The sequence below is a fragment of the Meleagris gallopavo genome, chromosome 21 (genome assembly GCF_000146605.3).
Source record: "Meleagris gallopavo isolate NT-WF06-2002-E0010 breed Aviagen turkey brand Nicholas breeding stock chromosome 21, Turkey_5.1, whole genome shotgun sequence".
Lineage (NCBI taxonomy): Eukaryota > Metazoa > Chordata > Aves > Galliformes > Phasianidae > Meleagris > Meleagris gallopavo.
Genome location: NC_015031.2, coordinates 4,850,770 through 4,869,007, shown reverse-complemented (window position 1 = coordinate 4,869,007; position 18,238 = coordinate 4,850,770). Strand labels below are relative to the sequence as shown.

General features: G+C 48.4%; 1 protein-coding gene across 1 annotated transcript; it reads right to left on the bottom strand.

The window, feature by feature from the left end:
• LOC104913894 (S-adenosyl-L-methionine-dependent tRNA 4-demethylwyosine synthase TYW1-like) lies at positions 1 to 16,448 on the bottom strand. The gene is made up of 4 exons (XM_010721922.2): positions 16,369 to 16,448; positions 13,949 to 14,067; positions 6,514 to 6,623; positions 1 to 182 (listed from the first exon to the last, which is right to left on the bottom strand). The coding sequence occupies exons 2-4, from the start codon at positions 14,062 to 14,064 to the stop codon at positions 1 to 3; spliced, it is 408 nt and encodes a 135-aa protein (XP_010720224.1). The 5' UTR covers positions 14,065 to 14,067; positions 16,369 to 16,448.
• Positions 16,449 to 18,238: the final 1,790 nt, after the last annotated feature.

Genomic DNA, 18,238 nt, shown 5'->3' with positions numbered 1-18,238 from the left:
TCACCTGATCTCCTCTGGGAACTGTGCGTTGGTAACCAGGAAGCTGGAGATGCCACGCTGGTGCAGGAGGCGCAGGAAGCGGTTGATGTCGGGGTACATGATGGGCTCCCCCACCAGGGACAGAGCGCAGTGCCTGGCTGCCATCGCCTCCTCGAAGCGCTCTGCCCTCACTCCTGTCACTCCTGCAAAGAGAGAGAAGGGGTGCAAATTACACACAGCATCCTCCCAGCTGTGTTTGAATCTGGAAGATGAAGGTCCAGAGGAAGGCAGAAGGCTGCTCAGATGGCTGGAGCACCTCTCCTATGGAGACAGGCTGAGAGTTGGGGGTGTTCCGTTCTCTCTTCTATGAGCCCTCACTGTGGCCTTCCAGTACTTGAGGGGAACTCAGAGACGGGAGGGAAAGCGACCTGTTACATGGTCTGGTAGTGATAGAATGAGGAGGAACGGCTTTAAACTGAACGAGAGGAGATGTAGGTCAGATGTGAGGAGGAAATTCTTCACCCAGAGGGCAATGAGGCACTGGCACTGTTGTCCAGAGCTGTGGGTGCTCCAACCTTTGAGGTGCCCCAGGCCACAGATGGGCCCTGGGCAGTTTGAGCTGGGGGGCACCCAGCCCGCAGGTTGGAACTGGATGGGCTTTGAGGTTCCCTCCAACCCAACCACTCTGTATTCTATGACAAAATATACCCTGGCACCAGGTGAAGCCAGCTGGAGCCATTCTGTACCAGAGTGGACAGCAAGCCATGGCCAGAGAGACCCAACACAGCCCTGCAGGAGCCCACACAGCAGTGCATGGCCAGGCACATGAGGCTCAGGGCTCAGTTAGCTGTCACAAACCACTCCAGTGACGTGTGAGTCAAACTTTCCCTTGCTAAGACCTCGGTGACGCTGCCTAAATGCTGAGACAAGCACAGGAGCACAGGCACTCATACAAGTCACACCACGTTCTGATTCTCTGTCCTGCTAACCAGCCACCCCAGAGAATAAAGCCCCAGAGGAGCTGGGCAGAGAATAAAGCCCCAGAGGCTCAGCTCAGCCACCACATCTGCTGGGCACAACCCAGAGGACGTGCCCCAAAGAATATCCACATGTGAGTAGCCAGAGAAACTTCAGAGCAAAGAGAAAAACAAGGAATCCAACTGCAGCATCCATCTTCAGGTTTAGCAGATCTGAACTGCAATTATTCCACCCATGAGCGGGCAGGGGAGAGGGAAGGCTGCTCCATCCACACCCAGCTATGCGCTCAGGAGCCCCTGTGAAGGCATCCGATTACAAGCAAGCTTTTGTTCCAGATGTGTCACATCCCATTTCCTCGGCGTGCCTTGATGGACTTGAACAATATCTGAGGTTTTGGGCTGGGGGTTGGTCTGCTTCAAAAAGCAAAGAGTGAAGTTTGAAAGCAGGTCCTCAGCTCACCTCCCGTTGCCTAGATGCTGGAGCTCAAACAGCACAGAAAATTACATGCTATGCTGCAAAGCCTAGATAAAAAAGAGGTGTTGGTGGATATTGCTTCAACTTCACGCAGAAAAGCTGGTTGGTGATCAGAGTGAAGCTCAGCACATTTAAACCAGCCAGGCTTCGCCCAGAATAGGGACAGGACTAATGGCTGCACTGCAGCAACCTGACAGCACTAAATGAGAGCTTTATTGGGAACTTATTGGGAAAGAAAGGAGCATCTCAGCCACACACGGAGATGAAACAACTGCCTTTTGTTTTTCTAGAGCTACTGTGGGTCGTTTGGGGAATTAACTTCTCTCTGTCTCAGCATCTGGCAATAGGACTACAGTAATTACAGTGCCAGCTTTGGAAGAAAAATTCCAACATCACAAAGTTCAAAAGGAACTTTCTCAAATCAGTTTACATCACAGTGGCACATACAGCAAACACACCGCAGATGAGGGCAAGGGTTTTATATGCAGTCGTTTGCCCACATAAATCACAAGCCAGACAGGAGCAAAGCAAACAGGATTAGTGGGTATTGCTGCCTCCAGCTGCTATCCTACCAGTGCACGTGGATCAGGGAAACTAAAGCATGGCCCAGCACAGCCCCTGCGCAGGCTGCTGGATGTGGGTGTCCCTCTGCAGCCACCTGTGCCTGCGATGCACAGAACACGAGTGCAGCATCACGCACAGGCATCCCCAGATCTAACTTTAAGACCCCAGTGGGAATTGCTCAGAACACACCTCCTCCTGTAAGCCTGCAGGATTTCCTCTTCCAGCTCATGTGTTCTATTCGTTCATTTTTCCCCCCAGCCAAACCAGGGCTGTGCTGTCAGACATCCTCTCTCTTATTTCTGAGTTATGTTTCCATTCCACGTGTGTGCCCTTCACAAGGGCGCAGAGACTCACAGTCCCTACCTACAAAACGTATCCATCAAACAAACTGCTTCACACCTCCCCACCTCCGCTCCCTGTCTCTCCAACAGTTCTTCTTTAGGAGAATTATGCGACATTAACTAACACTTACGGTCTCGACACCTGTACAAACCATGGCAAACAGTAAAAGAGGAGGGAACACATTTTCAGAAGCACACAGTGAGGTTCCTGCAGGACACAGATCGCCCTCTGGTTGCACTCTCACAACTCCTGGCCCAGGGTAACGCTGCTAGGAAGCACACGCACGTTTCAGGGAATGTCTGGCAATTGGTTTAATGGAAAATAAGTTCCAGAAGAGGGAACGGGGCTGTCTTTGCAGAGCTCTTGACACTTTAGGAACAGTTTCTGCCAAATCAGTGTGGAATCTTTCCCCCTCTCCAACTCTTTTTGGGAAGTGCAGTAAGGGGAGAATCAGAACTGCAGAACTACAGGGGTCAGAAGGGATCTCTGGAGATTCTCCTCCCAAGACAGGATCCCTGCAGTAGGCTGCATAGGAGAGCGTGAGCAAACAACCTGCTGTGATAGGAGCATTTGGTATAAAAAGCACGCCTGACGTAGAGCTTGCTGCCAATTGCTACTGCATCCAAACTGGAACAAGGGAAGAAAGTGTCTGAGTTTCAGAAAGTGACAACAGTTAAGGGAAGATGGATTATTGTGAAGATAGTAAAGGTGCAATTTTTATTTTCCCAAATATATCATCACGGCACAGAAAACTATGGAATCACAGAATTACAGGGGTTGGAAGGAACCTCAAGAGATCACTGAGTCCAACCCCCTGCTACAGCAGGTACCCTACAGCAGGTCACACAGGTAGGTGTCCAGACAGGTCTTGAAGACCTCCATGAAAGGAGACTCCACCACCTCTCTGGGCAACCTGTTCCAGTGCTCCATCACTGTCACCATAAAGCTCTTTTGCATGTTTGTATGGAACTTCCTACGTTCAAGTTTTAGGCCATGATAGAGGATGATGGAGGCCCATGGTGCTCAAACACACACAGCCACAGACTGTGAGGTCACCAGCCAAGGGGTTGGGACATCAGCAAGAGATGACTGAGACCTCACTGACCCTCGTGTATAAATTTGGGCACTGGCAGAGTCCAGTGTGGATTTGTGCCTAGACTCCAGCTGAGCACATCTGTGAGTCTCAGAGTACTGAATGAGGCCTTGGTGAAGTCAGATGATGATTATCTCAAGTGCCCTGCCCCACAGTATGCTCAGTTACAGCCTGCAGGATGAGCAGAGCTGATGCTCACTGCTCCTGAGCATGGCTTCCCACATGGGCTCTGGGCTGCCTTTTTCCAATGACATCCCAGAGATCTGGCATCCCTGCTCCAGTGGCTCCAACAAGAGGTCAGGAGGATCGCAGTGATGGGTGGTGAGATGTGCACATGAGACAGAGCACCATTCTGTGTGCACAGGCTTGATGTGCAATCTGTTGGTGTTGTGTCTGTTGCTGTTGTTTTAAGGAAGAAAACTTTATTTCACAGTTTGAAGTTGGGTTTAAACCAAATCCCACACACAACTTTCAGGAGAGCGCTGGGCTTCAAACAGCTGCAAAGGAACTTCTGCTTTTCACCGACTTGTGGTGCAAACCACGTTTCTGCCCTACAGGAGCAATGCCTCCATCACACTGCAGTGCTTCAACACAGAATGCAGGAATCGCCCTTGGGTCATGCATCGCTTTAACAGTGTGTGGCTTTTCTTCTGGGTGAATATAAACAAATATTTTGACTCAAGCCCTATCTGATAGAAAAGAAGATAGAGTGTTTTATTATTTGTAGGGCTTTTGATTTTGATAGGTGCAACACAAATCACGGAAACACTGCAGCAGGTGTCAGTTCATGCTCCAGCACTGGCTGAGATGGTGACAGCCTTGTTTAGAAGCCTTGAAAACCTCCATGGTTGGAGGGTTGCTTACTTGAGGACACGTGCAAACACGCACTCCCTTCACTGGACAGCCTGAAGCTATCAAACAGCAACCTGAGTCTGCTGCCCCTTGTTCATTCATAGCAGGTGGGTCTGCTGCCAGCAGATGGTGGTGAGGACATCTTCACACAGACCTTTCCACTTCAGGCTGAACTGCACACGTGTCCCTGTGTTCAACCCAACAGTCAGGTTTCCAGGGTTCTATTGAAGCAGGGCTCTGCTGCTCAGTGTGCTTCCCACCCCTTCTAAATTAGGAGTGCTTGCAATGCTGCTGAGTGTGCATTCAGTCTCACCACTCATTCACTGAGATCACAGAATCACAGAACCACAGAATGGCCAGGGTTGGAAGGGACCTCAAGGATCACGAAGCTCCAACCCCCCTGCCTCATCCAGGGCCACCAACCTCCCCATTTAATACCAGCCCAGGCTGCCCAGGGCCCCATCCAACCTGGCCTTGAACACCTCCAGGGATGGACGGGGATCCACAGCCTCTTTGGGCAGCTGTTCCAGCACCTCACCACTCTCACAGCAAACAACTTCCCCCTGACATCCAACCCAAATCTTCCCTCCCTCAACTTAAAACCATTTCCCCTTGTCCTGCTGTTATCTACCCTTTCAAAGAGTTGATTTCCCCTCCTGTCTGCAGGCTCCCTTTAGGTACTGAAGGCTGCAATGAGGTCACCCCTCAGCCTTCTTTTCTCCAGGCCGAACAAGCCCAGCTCCCTCAGCCTGTCTTCATAGGAGAGGTGCTCCAGTCCCCTGATCATCTTTGTGGCTCTCCCCTGGACCCTCTCCAACAGTTCTGTGTCTTTCTTGTACTGGGGGCTTCAGATCTGGACACAGCAATGCAGACGGGGCCTCACAAGAGCAGAGGAGGACAATCACCTCCCTGTCCCTGCTGGCCACCCCTCTGCTGATGGAGCCCAGGGTACCATTTGCTTTCCGAGCTGTGCAGCACGGGCTCCTGGATCAATACCTGAATCACCCTGCTTGTTATCAGCCACCCACCAGACCTGAACCCATTGAGCACGACCCCTTCAGCCTGCCAAGACACTTCCAACTCCTTTAAGAACCTGGCTGCCAGGAGCAAGCCAGCCCGCCGCACTGCACGCACACAGCAGCACAGCTGGGTCTCCTGGCTGCTCTTCCTACAGCTCAGAACAGGAGCTCCAAGGGATCTGAAACTGCAAGATGATGCAAACCAGCCCCTATGAGCAGCAAAGCTCGTGAGGCCCCAGCTCCAGTTATTTTTCCGCTAACTGCGTAAGTCCAATGAATGAGGCAGAGCAACGCTGCTCCGCTGACACGAGTTTTTTCTCCTGTCACATTTTTAAGCCATTGGGTTCTCTTTGCACGCAGCCAACATAAACAAACGGGTTCCCAAAACGACAGCCAAGGCTAAGGCTCCTCTTGCACTTTTAATGGATGCTTCATTTCACTCCTGCTGCTCACACAGCCTCTGCTGTCAATTAGGAGGAGCAGAGTTCTAGACCTGTCCTGCCAAGCTGGTCGGCACGCTGAGCACAGGGCTGACCTTGGCAGAGTGACCAAGCTAACTGCTTGGGGAGAAAAGAACAGAAGAAAGCAAATATTTCTATACATACAGCTGAAAAGCAAATAAATGAACCCATAAGGATTTGATAATGGAAGCAAAATACAGTAATTTGCAGATCAGCGAACAACTGCAGCTTCAGTTGCACACAAATACACTGAATAATCCTCAAAAATAACAACCTGAAAGTTACTGCTTACTTATTAATGAGAAAAATCTAGAAGTTTCAGAGGTAACAAAAGCTCTGAAAGCTGTATTTCTTACTTGTGCTGGATATCAATCCCTCTTGCCTTCCATCTGCTCTCACTTTGATGTAAGAACAATGAAATCACTCATCACCCAAGTGAGCTTTAACTGCTGTGGAAGCCTCAGGACACACAGGGACACGATGTCACAGCTACCAGCATGCACAAGAGGCAGCTCCAGTCTGTTCCTTTAAGGCAGGGGTAGGCACTCAACAGCTGAGTCAGGTTGTAATGACAAAAACAAGGCAAAACTTTGCTAAAACCAAGCAATGATCATGCCCTCAAGGTTTCCCACCTTCTGAGATTATAGATCTTATGCCTCTTTCTGTCCTGCAGGTGACCAGGATGCTCTGATCTAAGCTCTAAAGATGCTTCTGCATCTTCAAACAGCGTCACTGATGAGAAGTTAGTTACCTTTGAACTCCTTGATCATGTTCTGATGATTCTCAAGAGCTTCCCTCAAGATCATCTCAGGTTGGTCCATTTTCCATCGCCACTCCGTGCCCACGGGATTTGTATGATGTCTGGAGGAAAAAGAGACCAGAGTGACTTGCTGCAGTTTGCACAAACCCATCTGTCACCCTGCAGACTCCGGCACTGCTTAATAAAATTCAAAGCAGCAGCAAATTATCTGCAGGATCCTTCTTCTAACAACCCTCAGATGCGATCGCTGGACACCATTCTCTCATCTCCCTCCTCCCACTTTCTGGTCTCCCCAGGAAGAAGAGCAAACATTGCAGCCCAGTATCAACATTGTGCATCTATTTGTAATCGTGGGTAAAAGGTTTATGAGAAGTTAAATGATGCTCTGCAGTCAGGAAGACCTCTTCAAGGAAAGAAAAATCAGCTCTACCTCCTCTTCTAACAACAGCTACACAAAGCACTAAAAAAGAAGACCCTAAGCCCCTCTTAAGTTCCATTCTGGAGGTACCAACTACTGCCTTGAGAAGGAAAAGGTTTATTCCTAAGGCAATTCCTGGTTAACATTCTAGTAAGAAGACAGATGAGGGCAGGCTACTCAATGGGGGCCTGCAGCATGCCAGAGCTGTGTCTCTGGTGGATGTGGTTGGGCTCCCAGCTTTACTCAGCAGGAGCTCCCATCACTTCTGAGATCTGCAAACTAACCAGCTACTGACACTTAAATGCAGACAGAGTGCAGAAACCACCTCATGATCCTTCTAAGGAACAGCTGTGTCAAACTGGGTTTGGAAGTCAATGTTGCAGAAAGCACCACTGTACTCACATTTTGCTTTCCTCAAAAACACAAAAAGCCCACGCAGGGAAATCCACCACCCAACTGCACGGAAGGTATCTGAAGCTTCTCCTCTTTCCTTTATTCTTTGGCACAAGAGGATATCGCCACACCTGGATGAACCTAATTAGTGGTTGGTGACCCTGCACATAGCAGGGGGGTTGAAATTAGATGATCACTGTGGTCATTTTCAACCCAGGCCATCCTATGATTCGAATCCAGGCCAGCAAAGGAAATCTCCTGAAGTGGTGTGCTGCCAGTGTGTGCTTGCATTGGACACCTCCAGCCCTAGGCCAGGCTGTGCACAAGCACGGACCTCTCACTGGTGAGGGGCATTTCACAGGATCATTAAGGTTGGAAAAGATCTCCAAGGCCTCCCCCACCATACTGACTGCCCACATCCCCCAGTGCCACATCTTTATGGTTCTCGAACACCTCCGGTGACCCCACTGCCCCCTGGGCAGCTCTTTTGGAGAAGAAATTCTTCCTAATATCCAACCTGACTCTCTTCTGTGCAAATTAAAGCCATCACCTCTTCTCCTGAAATCTCTCGTCCCAGGGACCTTGCTGCACTCATGTTAGGATCAAACAGGGATAGGAAGGTGCCTACAGGATGCACCCAGAATATCAAAGAATTCCTGTACTTTCAACTCCTTGTTCTCTGCCCTCTCATTCTTTTTCCCTAAAACTCACTACAAAACCTTCTCCACTTCTCCCTGCTGATTCTACTGTGGCTCATGGAGCAATGTATTAAGAAGAGCAGCATGTATTTGCTGTCCCTTTCCAAACAGCACTACTGGATTAACCTAGGGCTGGACAAGAAAACACCAAGCAGCATCTCCTCTTGCGAGGCTGATCAGCTGATCTGAGCTCCGATCAGCCATGGGGAGGACTGGCAGCTCCTGCCTTGCTCAGGCTTCCAGCTCCAAGGCCATTGGGATGTGACAGCCAGCACCTAACTACACAACAGGGAGGGCACCTCTTCAGAAGGAAATGGCTGCTTCAGTGCCTCCTGGAGACAATCAAGACTCCCACTAATTTCCCCAAATGATTAAAACCTGCAGTTCCACACATGGGCTGTGCTAAGACAGATTCTAAACCCAACATCAACAAAACCAACCTCTGCAAGCATCTCTTTGTCCACAGGGAGAGCAAAGACTCAAGTGCTGCTCTCGCACTATGTTATCATCTCAAAGATCCTTCAAGCCATAGCAGCCTTCCTCTCTAATTTTTTATTTGCTGCCAACATGGAAAATTTTCTGAATGCCAACTATAAAAAGGCATTTATAAACCACTTACATGTTTAACTACATAGCTTGTACCCTATATATTTAACAGGGCAAGCTGGCAGAAAATCAATAGGCTCTTAATGCATGCTGGACAACTATTAATTACCAGCGTCAAGCAGTCCTTGCTTTTCTAACACATTCCAACTGTTCACAAAACATATCAAGTCGTGCCTGCAAAGCTGCTCAATGGCAAACAGCAGCTTCTCCTTCCCTAGGAAACAAAGCACCGTTTGATGGCTGATGGGATCACTGCAAAGGCCATGACACAGCCATTCCCTTTCCATACCTCTGAGTCGTGCATCTCACCAGCTGCTTGGGTCTTGGGCAGGTAATGGGGCATCACTTCTCAGCCTAAAATAACTTCACGCACACACCAGAAAACCCTCACTTCATTAGAAAAGGAAAATGTTGCTGCTGGAAAATTGTGAAAAAGCACAGGGCGTGTGGTCCCTAGGAAGGGATGGGAGGGAAAAAGCAGAACAAAACTAAAAGTTGATGACTGCAGGATGCAGTGAGTCCCAGAGCCAGCAGGTGAGGTCCCAGAGGAGAGAGAAAGGCTTAAGGGCAATGAGTTCCAGGGAACTGGCAGCATTTGAAATCCTATTAAGGCAGAAGTGCAAACTGTGGCAATAAAAAGCAAAGATACGAAGTGTAACAAGAAACCAATCTGGCAGAATCACAGCGCTGCTGCAACCTTGCAGTGCTCCATCTGAAAAGAACAAAAGCACGGGGTCACACTCAGAGAGGTCAAGGCACACAACCACAGGGTGCATAAAAGGGCCAGCAAGAAAGACCTCCCTATAATGACATGGGGAGCAAGCAGATGGCCAGGGAGAAAGTCCAGCCAATGCACAAGGACAAAGTTTAATGCTTCGTTGTTATGCCAAGAAAATTGCCTGCACCTCCCAGCGGCAAAGGGAAAAATAGGGGAGATGATGAAAAGGACAGGTAAATGATGCACATCTCAAAGTGCTGTCGCAGGGGTGGATCCCACACCCCTCAGTGCACTGGATGGACTGGCTGACAGGGCATCACAAGAAGCTGAAAGCTTGAGGACAACATACAAGAGTGATTTCTGACACTCTGAATGCAGTTCTTCAGCAGGAACTCCTGCACCAGCCCCCTGTAACTCCTTGTTCCTCAGGACACATGGGACTAAATACATGGCTGTGATCCCCTCACCAGAGGACAGCATGAGATGAGCAGCAGCCAGCTCAAATCTGTTGAGAATGTCTTATGCCAAGATTAAGAGAGGGAACAGGGAAAAAAAGAAGCTGAGCTTTTGATTTACTCAGTGTTTTAATGACCTGAACAAAGAGGCATCGTGGAGGCAGTGCAATGGAAAACTTCAAGCAGGGATGTGCCACCACTGGTTCAGAAGGATGAGAGACCTGGTCCAAAGGGCACCCACAGGGCAGGGCACCAGGCTGGAGCTGCCCAGCAGCAGAACCCATATCCTGGGAGATGCAAACCCATAGGAAACACGTGCAACTAGCAGCAGATCATTACATTGACATCACCACCGTATCAGTGGTGACAAGCAGTCACAACCCACAACTGGCTGCAAGACAGGGAAGCAAAGAGCTCAGCAGTGCTTACACACAATGCTCTCGGTGTGTGCAAAGGAAAAGCAGATGGCTGGGGATGCAGAGCACCTGCAGCAGGCTGCAAGCATCAGGGCTTCTTGCCCCTGGGCACAGGTGAGGCACAGCAAATACAGTTTTATTTTCTATTTATCCTCTGAAAAATCAGACAGTGCTCACTTTGGATAGGAGCAACAATTAAAAAACACCTTTTTAAACTGTTATCTGAGGATAACAGCACAGAATACACCTACAGAAGCTTCCCATTCAGTTGTTGGTTCAATTTTTTTCCCCATGTTGCTCCAAGCCATCTTTTGTTGGTAGGCTTAAGAGTGAGAAAAATAGCTTAAAATGAATAAACAGAGGAAAATAATAAAAGCTTTTTGAAAAGGCATGGAATAATTCCTACACGCTGATAAGTTTAACACAAAGGAATTAAGCCTACATCAAGTATTGGATATCTAAGCATCTAAAGAAAAATCATTTTAAGAGTGACATCATGTTCACTATTTTCCAAAAATGAAACTTGGACTTGACATGCTTTCAAATCAAACATAATTTTCAGAGACAGTTGAAAAAGGCACGTGTTGATTTTTTATTTTTTTAATCAAAATCAAGTTACTCATTACTGTAAGTGGGCACCAACCCACCTATGACACCTATCAAGACACGAGCATTCCATAGGCAGTGAGCATTTACATTAATAACAGCTGCATGTCCAGGAGTGCACATACTGCACGATGAGAAGCACAGATGTCAATCCCAGATATTGCTACCAGGATCCTTTTCCACCCCATCACCACCCTGCTGCATGATGATGGAATCAAAGCTCCTCACTGCCAGCGTGTGCTGGGAATCCTCCATGGTTGATGCTACTGTTGGGTTTCAGCAACCTTGTGGTCACTTAGAGTGACCTTACCTCCACGTTAGGTGCATGTAAATAAAAAGAAGGGAATGGCAATCTTGCTGTAAGAGGAGCACTCAGTCTGAGCACAAATTCAGCCTGCTGTACATACCAGAGCTGAAGCCTCCCAGTACAGGTATAAACGCTACAAAAGTTATCAGAAATTCAAACCAAATTCTTTATGGAGTACTTTATTCCGTCTGGTTTGCCTCCTCCTCGGGTCCAAAATAAACGAGGTTTAAATTAATAGGCTTTATTAGCTGTTCCATCTCTCCACAATAATGGGTCGTGTTTTAGACGCTCAGCCAGAGGACATAATCAAATCAGGTATGGATTGCAACACAATCACCAGCAGCATCAGGCAGCCTCAGTCCCACACTCGCCCTAATTGATTAAGAGGTTTGGTCACTCGCACATTTCCATTTAGACAATTAAGCTAAAGAGGCACTACAAACAGCAAGAGCAACTGGGAGCAACAATAACAGACAGCAACAGACTATTTTTGTAGGGAGAGCTATGAGTTAGGGATGGTGCAATAATTAAAGTCTATTTGTTTGTTTGTTTTTTAACCCCCCCTCCCCCCTTTATTCTTACCGCGACAGCCTCAGCATTTCAACCCACAAAGGAATGATTGAGAAATAAACCAAAAAACCCCACAGTGCTCTTATCTGCTGCTCAGCGCACCGAGCTGCACAACGAGGCCAAAGCATAAAGCCTCTATTAAAACATTTTGCCAGCAGCAGATCAAAACTATCACTTCCCGTGTCCCCAGCAGCACAGATGGTGACTGCTAATAAGGTCTGTGTTCATTCAGCCCAGCCACTGGTGCCTGGGATGCCGCATTCAGCCTCGTGGGATTAAGAACCTGCACAAAGTGGTGGGTTTGAAATAAAGCTACTGCTTCCAGGATTCCTCCTAAATGTGAGGAATGACACCTGCAGAATGATGGGCTGGAGTTGCATGGAAGGTATCACACACAGCTATTTATCCCAATTCACACTTGGCTTCTCTAATTCAGCCCCATTCTCCAGACACAGACTGCTGCTAAAAAAAAATAAAAAATAAAAACCAGCAGAGTTGGGTCATTTTGAAGAGGAACAGTGTTAAATGGCCTGCAGTACAATACCAGGAAAAAAACACTTCATTCTGGTGATGTTATTGCTTTCTATTTGCTGTTTATGGTGTACCTTCTGTGTAGGGACAAAGGACAATAATACGCATGGCAATCTTCCCCCATCAGCACAGCCAGAGCTGCAGAATTCAATGCACCATTGCAAGCTGATAGATGGAAAAAAGGAACAAGCAGTACGTTTTTCTTCAGTCATCAGATTGTTATTACATACTCTGAAGAAAAGTGGCAACACTTGCACATTAAACATGCCATTTGCTGTGTCCTTTCAAGCCAGGATAGGATGAAAGCCCATCAAGAGAACCAATTAACATTCTGGTATAGAGTCCCAAATGCAAACTTAACAGGATAACTACTGCCTGATGCTTATACTTAATATTATCATGGGAGACAGCTTCAAAGCGCATTCAGAATTACAGCCATACTTCTGCATGGATGCTGTCGTTTTAATATTCTCATGAAATATATGCATTATTAGAGCTTGAAGATTGAAAAGATGGGAAAGGCTTTGGCTGTTTTGGCATGAAAATAGTGGCACATTGGACACCTAGGCTTAGGGATAGAACAGCTGTTACTGGCAGCCAGCCCCCTATAGCAGACTTAAATAGCAGAGGATGTGCAGCCCCCGTGGTTTGAAATAGCTAGCAAGGTAGGAGACAAAAGAGCTGAAAGAATAACCTGTGTCCTCCCACTCAGCACACTTCCACGTCACCACTTTTATTTCTGCTGAGCCTCAGAGATCCCCTCTCACATCCCCCAGTCCAGCAGAAGCCTCCCTCCAGCATCCAGGCATCTGGTGAGCGGGGCAGCTCACAGCTCAGATCCAGACAAAGCTTCAGAGAAGGACAAGGAAGCAATCCCTCTGAGAAAGGGGTCACTTTACTGAGATTCAAGATCATTTATCAGCTGCTTTAGAAAGCAGCAGTTGGTGAAGTCATCACATTTCACTCACTGAGAACGTGACTGAGTTGGGGGCAAAGGTATTTTAAGTAAGAAACAGGATTTGACTTCAGAACAAAAGTACTTGAAATATTTAGCATCTCAGTGGCTTTGCACAAGGCCAGAGCTCATCCACGCTCTCCAAAGCTCTAGGAGAGTCCTAGCCATCTCAACAGGGACACACGTTGCATCAAGGGCTGGCACCTGCCAGCTCATTCAGAGCAGGGAGCAGAGGGACCCACGGACTGTACTGCCTCTCAGTCTACCCGACTCCCTGATTTCACCTTCCACTGGTATCCGGCACATCTGAACTTGCTGGGGCCCAGGACAGACACAGAGGACACTACTGTAGGGAAGGGGACACTGGGGAGCCCTCAGACCCAATTCACTGGGAGTTGGAACCGGATGATCTTTAAGGTCACTTCCAACCCAAGCCAGTCCATGATTAAGTCCCAGAGATGAGCAGCCCACAGCAGCCCCACCAGTCCCAGCCCAGGGGCCTCACAGCACTCAGAGGAGTGCAGCGACACGGAGGAAAGGGGAGCACAGCTCCCTGACAGCAACGGAGTGGCTCAGAGCCCAGCTGGCCCACACAGGGCCTCCAGAGCAGGGCACAGGTTTAGCACCACAGACACTGCTGCTGGGGCACCACTGTCCCTTGCGCTGCTATGCCACGAAAGACCACAGACACGGGGGTAATACAGCATGTAAGCAGGTGACCTCTCCCAAAGTAGAGCTGCATCAGCACTTTACCTCCAGCAGAACACACACTTGTTGGCGCAGGCCAGGCTCGGCGTGGCCTCCATGCAGCGGTGGCTCTCGATTCCATAGAACGTGTGCTTGTAGCAGCCGCCTCTGCCTCGGAGCATCGACTGGCAGCAGAGAAAGAGACACACAGATACAAGAAAGTTAAAACTAAGGGTTTAACATCTGCCCCCTGGGCGCATTTAATGTTTTTAACTTGCACTGGTGTCCAAAGTCACCTGCGATGGGTGTTGCAGCCATGGAGCAGCTCAGAGAAATGACAAACGCACTCCAGCTTAAGAAATTCAAAGCAAAATCAGCATACGGTCCAACTGCTTACGCACAGCTGAACAGAAACAAGGTATTATGGTGTCAACATTAACTGCCCTAGAGGAGACTTAAGCGAAATCAATACTTTCTCCCTTGTAACACCAAAGCGTAGCAGGGTGCTTTTAACTGAATTAGCCAACATAGGAAGCAAGTGAAGCCACTTAGGCTGTAAGAAGAATTATTAACAAGGGTCAATTTAATGGCTGCTCTATGAAACACTCAATTCTTCCAGATTTTTGTGCAGAGTACTTCTTCTAGCCTCCCGTTAAAAGATACCCTGCCCCCCAAACCCCCTCTCACACCACTGGCCCCAGCAGGACACTGAGCTTCCTTCCGGAGCTGCAGACACCTTCCCACCACACTCTTCTCCTGCTCAGCACACAGGGAGCAGGGACTGTCTTCCATTATCTCACTTTAATAATAACAAATGAGAAAGGTTCTTCAACGCTCTCCGGAGAAAGTGTGAAATACGGCTGTGTAACTTTTAATCTGTCTTCCCCTACATGAAGGGTCCTGCGATGCAGAAACAGGCCTGCAGTGAGCTGTGGGGGAAGAACAGAGGCAGTGCCTGGCGTACATACAGCACTGCGTACAGGTGAAAGATTGAATGAAATGGAAAATGCTGTTTACTCTGTCCATCCCTCCAACCACAGATTGCAGGAGACTCCAATTCCAGCAGAGCAAGCTGTCCTACAGACCGCATCAAGAAGGCAAATCGGATCTTCCTTACGTTTGCAGTTCTCTGCTCTTTCCAGAATCCAGCAGACACAATGATTTCAAACTGAGATATCACTACAGAGCTTTCTGTAACACTTCTCCACCCAACCCTGGCTTGTTTCTCACTGATTCACATCCTGAAGGCACTCACACACTGGTGTGAATCCGAGTCAACGCCGCTGCCTGTAACCAATTTCAGCTCGATTTATTAGAGCTCTTTCTATTCAACTCCTGCTTAAGCTAAAAATAGTAAGGGCCTATCTAAGCACACAGAGCTGCTATTTACTTTGTGAAATGGCTTTACAGTGCCGCATTAAATTTCAGTTCTTTAATAAAAATAGGTTCTCTGGTTTTCTCTCAGTGCCAGCACTGACGAAGCCTGACAAGTTTTTCTTTAAACACTTCATGGCCTTCCCTGGCACCAAGAACAACAGAGGAGAGAAATATTTGTCAGAGCAAACAGAAGAAGCATTGCTGGGATCAGCACGCCTCAAATGTTCCTGACAATGCAGCGGTGGGCTTGCTAAGCTGTTCACCAGGAGCCTTTGATGAGACAGTTCATTGATAGCAAGCATTAAATAAAGCCTCACTGCAGCCACCCACTTCGGTGATTGCCATTCACAGAGCTCTTCTCAAAAATAAACAGAGTTAATCACGTAGCAAAAGAGAGCTGGGACCAGGAGCTGATCGCTGCCACCGCACAGGAGTTAGCTGGCACTCTGATGAGATGCTGATTCCCAGTTTATCACCCTGTGAACGCTGACAGCTTTAGCATGTTAGAATCAATGCTACTCCCCAAATGCACACCCTTACAGAGCAGCTTTCAGCATGCGAGCTGTGAACTGCTTCTCAGGGACCTGCAGAGGACAGCTGGAGCAAGAAACACAGAGCAAACTTCAGCTGCTTTGCTCAGTTTGCTATGTGAACCTTTCAAGGGGAAGAACAGCAGAGGAGCGCTGCGTGTTGCCAACCAGATGCGTCAGCCACACAACAACAGGTCTGAGAGCCCATGTGCCATCTGAACGTAACGATGAGCTCTGCTGTCTTTGTCTCTCAGGACCTCACACCTCTGATGCAATCTTCCCACTTTAATGCGTGGCGTTCCAGTCCTGTCCTGCATTTCAGTAGGCAGGAGGGATTCCAAACAGAATGGACAAACAGAAACGGTGATCTTTCCAGCTCTCTGCTCACGTTCTGACTGCTGGCAGCGGGGCTGTAATAGCCTGACATGCAGAACTAGAGCTTGGGAAGTGAAGCGTTGTCTTGCAGGTAACAGAGCATTTTTAAAGGGTATTCCACCTAGAAGCTGTATACCTGTATAGCTCTAAGAAGTAAGTCTCTAGCTTTCAATTTATAAACAGAGAAAAAGGAAAAGAGCATACCTTTGTCCACCGACAGAGCTTCACTCCAGAATGGCTTCCTATCAACTTATAGCCTGAAAACAAGAGGTGAGTCAAACCATCAGTTTTAATCTGCAGTAACTGATAAATGAAATAATTAAGTGCTGCACAAAATTAAGCATCTCCATTCTCAGTGCTGCTCCTCCCTGCTGGAGCAAGCGGGACACAGCAACGAGGTGTCCGTGCCCACCTGACCCCGTGAGCCCATGCAGAGCCAACATGTGGCCATGCAGGGGAAGTGCTTTTCTCCCCATGGGATCTATTTGTACTGCTCAGTTCTGTTTGAATCAATGGAGGGGGCTCAGGACTGCATGAAACAGGTATGGGACACCTGCACTGACCCCAAGGGTTGGCACTAAGTGGACCCAGCAGCACATCAGACCAAGCCTGAGGAACACCCCCTGATCCCATGCAGCACAAGGGTGAGGAAAGCACTGAGATGGAGGGCTAAGGTGTGAGCCCAAGCACCAGCAATTCAGCAGATTTACCACCTCTGCCTCTGGGGCACAGCCCTGGTGAACAGCTCTGCAGGCAGCTGCTCCCCACACCTGCAGGAAGCTGGTCTCACACCATTTCCTACCTCCCAGCCAAAACCAACAGAATTTTATTTATTGGCCCACATGGATTAATTCTACAGTATTCATTAAGCACTAAGTACTATTATTACCCAAACTGCTTGAGTTAGGTTATTTTCCTCTTTGGAAAAAAAAAAAAGTACTTAGAGACTAATACATCTGAAGGATTAAAAAACACAAATCAGCATAAAAATGTGAGGGATTGGAGAGCGTCACGATGCTGTTCATACTGCAGCACTGACATGTCAGCATGGCCTGGCTGCCCAAACCTGCACATCTCCACTGGCAGCAGGAGGCTGATGTTTTCATTAACACTTCCAAACAAAATCATACTTTAGGTATCCAGCATCCCTCCTGCCATGGCAGGGACCTCCCTCCCCTTCCCCACTTTAGGCTGTTAAGGGACTGATGGCTATATTAAGTGAGGCTGCAGGGACTTCAGGCTGCCCCCAAGAGCAAATCCTGAGCTTCATCTGCCCTCCAGCTCCATGGGAGCAGATGATACTTCAGACTTCAGCTCCTGAACGAGCAGACCTCAAAACCCTGCATGCATGTTTAGGGTTAAGCAAACTCAAGAAGCAATGCAAGCCAACAAGCCTGGACATTTTACATCCTTTCCTGGAAAAGGAGAGAGTGCAACTCTAGCCAGAGCTTCTGACTTGGAAGTGATGCTCTGCAAAGCCTCAGGTGACACTGGGGACACCATCTAGGACTGGATGCAACCCAGTAGACCACATAGCAGTTTCCAGCCAACCCTTGCCTGAGAACTACGCACACAGAGCTGCATCCCATTATCTCTTCCCACTCCAGATCTCCCCTGCATGTTTCTTCTGTAGTTTTCCACAAACAGCCTTGCCCAGCAAGGGCCAATCCCAACTGAGACCTTCTCTGTGTCACTCAAACTCATTCCCTAAAGGATCTGATGAACACAGAGAAGGGCGGTATGTCCCTCTGACACAGCCGCCCCAGCCAGGCTCTGTGCTGCTATCAGCCACCACCATCCTCTATTTCTCACAACCCAACAACAGCATCCATAGATTATTTTCTCCTAGGTCATTTGTCAGCAGAAGGAACGTGGCTGCTTTAAAACGAGCATTAGTTTAGAGTTAAACAGGAAATAGGGTATGCCTGCCCAAACCCTCGCCCAAATCCACTGAGCTGTTTAAGGGAAGACAGGAGGCATCTGAACTGAGCACAGGTGACCCAAAAACCCCCGACAAACGGCCCCCAAGGAACGGCCTTGGACCAGGTACCACCTACCTTGTGCCAAACCCCAC

Excerpts from the sequence above, each read along its gene's own strand:
- LOC104913894 (XM_010721922.2), bottom strand. The coding sequence starts at position 14,064 with ATGCTCCGAGGCAGAGGCGGCTGCTACAAGCACACGTTCTATGGAATC. Across the intron at positions 6,624-13,948 it reads AAGTGTGTGTTCTGCTGGAG|ACATCATACAAATCCCGTGG; the intron begins GTAAAGTGCTGA and ends TTTTTCCTCCAG. Across the intron at positions 183-6,513 it reads CATGATCAAGGAGTTCAAAG|GAGTGACAGGAGTGAGGGCA; the intron begins GTAACTAACTTC and ends CTCTCTTTGCAG.